At 45.2% G+C, this 8,250-nt stretch overlaps 1 protein-coding gene across 1 annotated transcript; it reads left to right on the forward strand.

The window, feature by feature from the left end:
* Positions 1-1,810: 1,810 nt before the first annotated feature.
* On the forward strand, positions 1,811-4,448 carry LOC124030480 (lysyl oxidase homolog 3B-like). Its single transcript, XM_046341811.1, has 3 exons — positions 1,811-1,963; positions 4,135-4,305; positions 4,434-4,448. Exons 1-3 carry the CDS (start codon positions 1,811-1,813, stop codon positions 4,446-4,448), a joined length of 339 nt encoding a protein of 112 aa, XP_046197767.1.
* The last annotated feature ends 3,802 nt before the right edge of the window (positions 4,449-8,250 follow it).

Consider the following 8,250-nt stretch of genomic DNA (forward strand, 5'->3'; position numbering starts at 1 on the left):
GTCACTGTTACATTGAACTGGGTGAATGACAGTAACCTAGACCTGTCACTGTTACATTGAACTGGGTGGATATGAATGACAGTAACCTAAACCGGTCACTGTTACATTGAACTGGGTGAATATGAATGACAGTAACCTAGACCTGTCACTGTTACATTGAACTGGGTGGATATGAATGACAGTAACCTAAACCGGTCACTGTTACATTGAACTGGGTGAATATGAATGACAGTAGCCTAAACCTGTCACTGTTACATTGAACTGGGTGAATATGAATGACAGTAACCTAGACCTGTCACTGTTACATTGAACTGGGTGGATATGAATGACAGTAACCTAAACCGGTCACTGTTACATTGAACTGGGTGAATATGAATGACAGTAACCTAAACCTATCACTGTTACATTGAACTGGGTGAATATGAATGACAGTAACCTAGACGGTCACTGTTACATTGAACTGGGTGAATGACAGTAACCTAAACCTGTCACTGTTACATTGAACTGTGAATATGAATGACAGTAACCTAAACCTGTTACCTGTTACATTGAACTGGGTGAATGACAGTAACCTAAACCTGTCACTGTTACATTGAACTGGGTGAATGACAGTAACCTAAACCTGTCACTGTTACATTGAACTGGGTGAATGACAGTAACCTAAACCTGTCACTGTTACATTGAACTGGGTGAATATGAATGACAGTAACCTAAACCTGTCACTGTTACATTGAACTGGGTGGATATGAATGACAGTAACCTAAACCTATCACTGTTACATTGAACTGGGTGAATATGAATGACAGTAACCTAAACCGGTCACTGTTACATTGAACTGGGTGAATATGAATGACAGTAACCTAAACCTGTCACTGTTACATTGAGCTGGGTGAATGACAGTAACCTAAACCTGTCACTGTTACATTGAGCTGGGTGAATATGAATGACAGTAACCTAGACCTGTCACTGTTACATTGAGCTGGGTGAATGACAGTAACCTAAACCTGTCACTGTTACATTGAACTGGGTGAATATGAATGACAGTAACCTAGACCTGTCACTGTTACATTGAGCTGGGTGAATGACAGTAACCTAAACCTGTCACTGTTACATTGAACTGGGTGAATATGAATGACAGTAACCTAAACCTGTCACTGTTACATTGAACTGGGTGAATATGAATGACAGTAACCTAAACCTGTCACTGTTACATTGAGCTGGGTGAATGACAGTAACCTAAACCTGTCACTGTTACATTGAGCTGGGTGAATATGAATGACAGTAACCTAAACCTATCACTGTTACATTGAACTGGGTGAATATGAATGACAGTAACCTAAACCTGTCACTGTTACATTGAACTGGGTGAATGTGAATGACAGTAACCTAAACCTGTCACTGTTACATTGAACTGGGTGAATATGAATGACAGTAACCTAAACCTGTCACTGTTACATTGAACTGGGTGAATATGAATGACAGTAACCTAAACCTGTCACTGTTACATTGAACTGGGTGAATATGAATGACAGTAACCTAAACCTATCACTGTTACATTGATCTGGGTGAATATGAATGACAGTAACCTAAACCTGTCACTGTTACATTGAACTGGGTGAATGACAGTAACCTAAACCTGTCACTGTTACATTGAACTGGGTGAATATGAATGACAGTAACCTAAACCTGTCACTGTTACATTGAACTGGGTGAATGGAATATGAATGACAGTCATCCGATATCCTCCCTCATCTTAAACGTCGGCGACCGCCACTGGTGTGTCTGTGTGTGTCTGTGTGTGTCTTTAGGGATGGGTCCTATCCACATGAATGAGGTCCTGTGTCTGGGGACGGAGAAGTCTATGTGGAACTGCGGCTTTAAGAACATAACCTCAGAGGACTGCCAACATGTAGAAGACGCCGCTGTGAGGTGCAACACGCCATACATGGCTCTGGAGAACTCGGTCAGAGACTAACTACTTATCTCTGTTCTGTTCTATTCTGTTCTATTCTGATCTGTTCTGTTCTTTTCTATTATGTTCTATTATGTTCTGTTCTATTCTATTCTGTTATGTTCTATTCTGTTCTATTCTATTATGTTATGTTCTATTCTATTCTGTTCTGTTATGTTCTATTATGTTCTGTTCTATTCTATTCTGTTCTATTCTGTTCTGTTCTGTTCTTTTCTATTATGTTCTATTATGTTCTGTTCTATTCTGTTATGTTCTATTCTGTTCTATTCTATTATGTTATGTTCTATTCTGTTCTGTTCTATTCTGTTCTGTTCTATTATGTTCTGTTCTATTATGTTCTGTTCTATTCTGTTCTATTCTGTTCTATTCTATTCTGTTCTATTCTGTTCTGTTCTATTCTGTTCTATTCTGTTCTATTCTGTTCTGTTCTATTCTGTTCTGTTCTATTATGTTCTGTTCTATTCTGTTCTGTTCTATTCTGTTCTGTTCTATTCTGTTCTATTCTGTTCTATTCTGTTCTATTCTATTCTGTTCTGTTCTATTCTATTCTGTTCTATTCTATTCTGTTCTATTCTGTTCTATTCTGTTCTATTCTGTTCTGTTCTGTTCTATTCTGTTCTATTCTGTTCTGTTCTATTCTGTTCTGTTCTATTCTGTTCTATTCTATTCTGTTCTGTTATGTTCTATTATGTTCTGTTCTATTCTGTTCTATTCTATTCTGTTCTGTTCTATTCTATTCTGTTCTATTCTATTCTGTTATGTTCTGTTCTGTTCTATTCTATTCTGTTCTATTCTGTTCTATTCTGTTCTGTTATGTTCTATTATGTTCTGTTCTATTCTGTTCTGTTCTATTCTGTTCTGTTCTGTTCTATTCTGTTCTATTCTGTTCTATTCTGTTCTATTCTGTTTTGTTCTATTCTGTTCTATTCTGTTTTGTTCTATTCTGTTCTATTCTGTTCTGTTCTATTCTGTTCTGTTCTGTTCTGTTCTATTTTGTTCTGTTCTTTTCTATTCTGTTCTATTCTGTTCTGTTCTGTTATGTTCTATTCTGTTCTGTTCTGTTATGTTCTATTTTGTTCTGTTCTGTTCTTTTCTATTCTGTTCTGTTCTGTTCATTGCAGTCATTATCATATCCTGTTTTAGTGATAAAATGATGTTAATATGATCATAGAGAACAGACTAAGTAAAAGTTTAGTCAAGTAATTTAGTTTAGCAAAGAGGGGGATATATTGTTTACTGTGAATCTTAAAGTGTTTATTGATTAATGCCGTGTTGACATTGGTAATAGATTCCTGATCGAGCAGGAGTGTTTGCCTCAGTAATGTTCAATACAATGTTAGTAGTATTGTGATGAGAGACGTAAACCTGGACGCATCCTGACTATGTGATGTGTGTAATGACGTCCTTTACTCTCACCAAACACATGCCTTTAACCCCTAAATCAAAGTATCCGTCCCAAATGCACCCTAATCCCTACAAAGTGCACTACTGTTGATCAAAGCCCTATGGGCCCTGGTAAAAAGTAGTACATTATATAGGGAATAGGGCGCCATATGGATGCCAGAGATTCAATCAGTTCGAGCCTTAACAGATAGCTGACTCCCGCATTGCTGTGATTTTGGCAGTGACAGAGGTGGAACTGTGTTAAAGTTTACAACATTCCACTGTTCCAAATTGTATCAAGGCTATGTGGGATTATTACTAATCCAATGGCAACATCCAATGGCAACATCCAATGGCAACATCCAATGGCAACGTCCAATGGCAACGTCCAATGGCAACATCCAATGACAACATCCAATGACAACATCCAATGGCAACGTCCAATGGCAACGTCCAATGGCAACGTCCAATGGCAACGTCCAATGGCAACATCCAATGGCAACGTCCAATGGCAACGTCCAATGGCAACGTCCAATGGCAACGTCCAATGGCAACGTCCAATGGCAACGTCCAATGGCAACGTCCAATGGCAACGTCCAATGGCAACGTCCTGCTATGCAGTTGTCGGTTATCGAAGGGTTAAGGCAGAACTGATTGAATCAAAGTGCTGTATGTCTGGATAAACGCCCTGTGTTCAGCCAGACCGTAATCACCCATACTAACCCCAATCCACACACTCCCCCTGCCCTCCGCTTCCTAACCCGTCTGCCCAACCACAGATCCGCCTGACAGGGGGCCGTACGCGGTATGAGGGGCGGGTGGAGGTGCTGAGCACAGAGGCTAACGGGACCAGGAGCTGGGGGCTGATCTGTGGAGGGGCCTGGGGCACCAAGGAGGCCATGGTGGCCTGCAGACAGCTGGGGCTAGGCTACGCTAACCACGGCCTGCAAGTAGGTGTATTAACCAAGCTAACGGCTTGTACAGTGCTAATAGAACATGCTTAAACCAGGTTATAACCACGGACTACAATTACCATGAATCTCCAACCTCGGATTTGTTCCGCATATCTCATGGCTAGGGACCTCATGGCTAGGGACCTCATGGCTAGGGACCTCATGGCTAGGGACCTCATGGCTAGGGACCTCATGGCTAGGGACCTCATGGCTAGGGACCTCGTGGCTAGGGACCTCGTGGCTAGGGACCTCGTGGCTAGGGACCTCATGGCTAGGGACCTCATGGCTAGGGACCTCATGACTAGGGACCTCATGGCTAGGGACCTCATGGCTAGGGACCTCATGGCTAGGGACCTCGTGGCTAGGGACCTCGTGGCTAGGGACCTCGTGGCTAGGGACCTCGTGGCTAGGGACCTCGTGGCTAGGGACCTCGTGGCTAGGGACCTCATGGCTAGGGACCTCGTGGCTAGGACCTGCGTGGCTAGGGACCTCGTGGCTAGGGACCTCTTGGCTAGGGACCTCGTGGCTAGGGACCTCGTGGCTAGGGACCTCGTGGCTAGGGACCTCATGGCTAGGGACCTCATGGCTAGGGACCTCGTGGCTAGGGACCTCGTGGCTAGGGACCTCGTGGCTAGGGACCTCATGGCTAGGGACCTCGTGGCTAGGGACCTCGTGGCTAGGGACCTCGTGGCTAGGGACCTCGTGGCTAGGGACCTCATGGCTAGGGACCTCGTGGCTAGGGACCTCGTGGCTAGGGACCTCATGGCTAGGGACCTCATGGCTAGGGACCTCATGGCTAGGGATCTCATGGCTAGGGACCTCATGGCTAGGGACCTCATGGCTAGGGACCTCTGGCTAGGGACCTCATGGCTAGGGATCTCATGGCTAGGGACCTCATGGCTAGGGACCTCATGGCTAGGGACCTCATGGCTAGGGACCTCATGGCTAGGGACCTCATGGCTAGAGACCTCATGGCTAGGGACCTATGGCTAGGGACCTCTGGCTAGGGACCTCATGACTAGGGACCTCTGGCTAGGGACCTCATGGCTAGGGACCTCATGGCTAGGGACCTCATGGCTAGGGATCTCATGGCTAGGGACCTCATGGCTAGGGACCTCATGGCTAGGGATCTCATGGCTAGGGACCTCATGGCTAGGGACCTCATGGCTAGGGACCTCATGGCTAGGGATCTCATGGCTAGGGACCTCATGGCTAGGGACCTTCATTGCTAGGGACCTCTGGCTAGGGACCTCATGGCTAGGGACCTCATGGCTAGGGACCTCATGGCTAGGGACCTGATGGCTAGGGACCTCATGGCTAGGGACCTCATGGCTAGGGACCTCATGGCTAGGGACCTCATGGCTAGGGACCTTCATGGCTAGGGACCTCTGGCTAGGGACCTCATGGCTAGGGACCTCATGGCTAGGGATCTCATGGCTAGGGACCTCATGACTAGGGACCTCATGGCTAAGGACCTCATGGCTAGGGATCTCATGGCTAGGGACCTCATGACTAGGGACCTCATGGCTAGGGACCTCATGGCAAGGGATCTCTGGCTAGTGACCTCTAGCTAGGGACCTCATGACTAGAGACCTCATGGCAAGGGATCTCTGGCTAGTGACCTCTAGCTTAGGGACCTCATGACTAGGGACCTCGTGGCTAGGGACCTCATGGCTCGGGATCTCTGGCTAGGGACCTCATGGCTAGGGATCTCATGGCTAGGGATCTCATGGCTAGGGACCTCATGGCTAGGGACCTCATAACTAGGGACCTCATGACTAGGGACCTCATGGCTAGGGACCTCATGGCTAGGGACCTCATGGCTAGGGACCTGATGACTAGGGACCTCTAGCTCAAACCTCTGTCTCAAACAGTGGTATTCAAAGTCGTCTGAGTTTTTCCCCACAAAAGGGCTTCATTACAGACAGAAATACTCCTCAGTTTCATCCTCTATCCGGCTTGCTGGTCTAGGACGAACCCGCAGGTGAAGAAGCCGGATGTTGAGGTCCTGGGTGGTTACGTGTGGTCTGCGGTTGTGAGGCCGGTTGAACGTACCGCCAAATTCTCTAAAACAACGCTTGTGGTGGACATTCCTGCAGTCAGCACGCCAGTTGCACACTCCCTCAAAACTTGAGATAACTGTGACATTGTGTTGTGTGACAAAACTGCACATTTTAGAGTGACCTTTTATTGTCCCCAGCACAAGGTGCACCTCTGTAATGATCATGCTGTTCAATTAGCTTCTTGATATGCCACACCTGGTGGCTGGCTTATCTTGGCAAAGGTGAAGGGCTTACTAACAGGGATGTATACACATTTCTGCACAAAATTTGAGAGAAATAATCTTTTTTGTGCAAATATCAAATCAAATCAAAACAAATCAAATGTATTTATATAGCCCTTCGTACATCAGCTGATATCTCAAAGTGCTGTACAGAAACCCAGCCTAAAACCCCAAACAGCAAGCAATGCAGGTGTAGAAGCACGGTGGCTAGGAAAAACTCCCTAGAAAGGCCAAAACCTAGGAAGAAACCTAGAGAGGAACCAGGCTATGTGGGGTGGCCAGTCCTCTTCTGGCTGTGCCGGGTGATAACAGAACATGGCCAAGATGTTCAAATGTTCATAAATGACCAGCATGGTCAAATAATAGGAAGGCAGAACAGTTGAAACTGGAGCAGCAGCACAGTCAGGTGGACGGGGACAGCAAAGGAGTCATCATGTCAAGTAGTCCTGGGGCACGGTCTCTAGGGCTCAGGTCCTCTGAGAGAGAGAAAGAAAGAGAATTAGAGAGCATATGTGGGGTGGCCAGTCCTCTTCTGGCTGTGCCGGGTGGAGATTATAACAGAACATGGCCAAGATGTTCAAATGTTCATAAATGACCAGCATGGTCGAATAATAACAAGGCAGAACAGTTAAAACATCTGACCAACACTTTACATGTTTATATTTTAGTTTAGTATATATATATATATATATATATATATATATATATATATATATATATAAAATACCTTTTTTATAAGAGTACATATTATTATGAGAACAATATACAAATGTTTTTGAAAGATATTTTAAAGATACAACTTTATTGAGTAAATGTATTTATTGGTTGTTTTTCTTTTTGATAAAAAGGTTTATTTGTCGATGTAAAAATCCAAATGTACCGATTTGAAGGTTGTTTCGGTAGATTTGGGGTGCGGAAAACGTTTGAATACCACTAGTCTTGGACCAAAACGATATCCTCATGGTTGGAGAACCGTGACATTTGAACTCCTCTCTCAGGCTACCTCATCACAGAGAGTTAACCACGTAACAGCCAACCATAACATGCCAGGTTGAGACATCTCATTGGTTCCCCCAACCCACCAGGAAGGAACCAATGTGGCTCCCCGCTCCATGACTCACCCTGACATGTTCACCCTGACATGTTCACCCTGACATGACTCACCTTGACATGTTCACCCTGACATGTTCACCCTGACATGTTCACCCTGACATGTTCACCCTGACATGTTCACCCTGACATGACTCACCCTGACATGTTCACCTTGACATGTTCACCCTGACATGACTCACCCTGACATGTTCACCCTGACATGACTCACCCTGACATGTTCACCCTGACATGTTCACCCTGACATGTTCACCTTGACATGTTCACCCTGACATGACTCACCCTGACATGTTCACCCTGACATGACTCACCCTGACATGTTCACCCTGACATGTTCACCCTGACATGTTCACCTTGACATGTTCACCCTGACATGTTCACCTTGACATGTTCACCCTGACATGACTCACCCTGACATGTTCACCCTGACATGACTCACCCTGACATGTTCACCCTGACATGACTCACCCTGACATGTTCACCCTGACATGTTCACCCTGACATGTTCACCTTGACATGTTCACCCTGACATGTTCACCTTGACATGA

The sequence above is a fragment of the Oncorhynchus gorbuscha genome, unplaced genomic scaffold (assembly GCF_021184085.1).
Source record: "Oncorhynchus gorbuscha isolate QuinsamMale2020 ecotype Even-year unplaced genomic scaffold, OgorEven_v1.0 Un_scaffold_11948, whole genome shotgun sequence".
Taxonomy (NCBI): domain Eukaryota; kingdom Metazoa; phylum Chordata; class Actinopteri; order Salmoniformes; family Salmonidae; genus Oncorhynchus; species Oncorhynchus gorbuscha.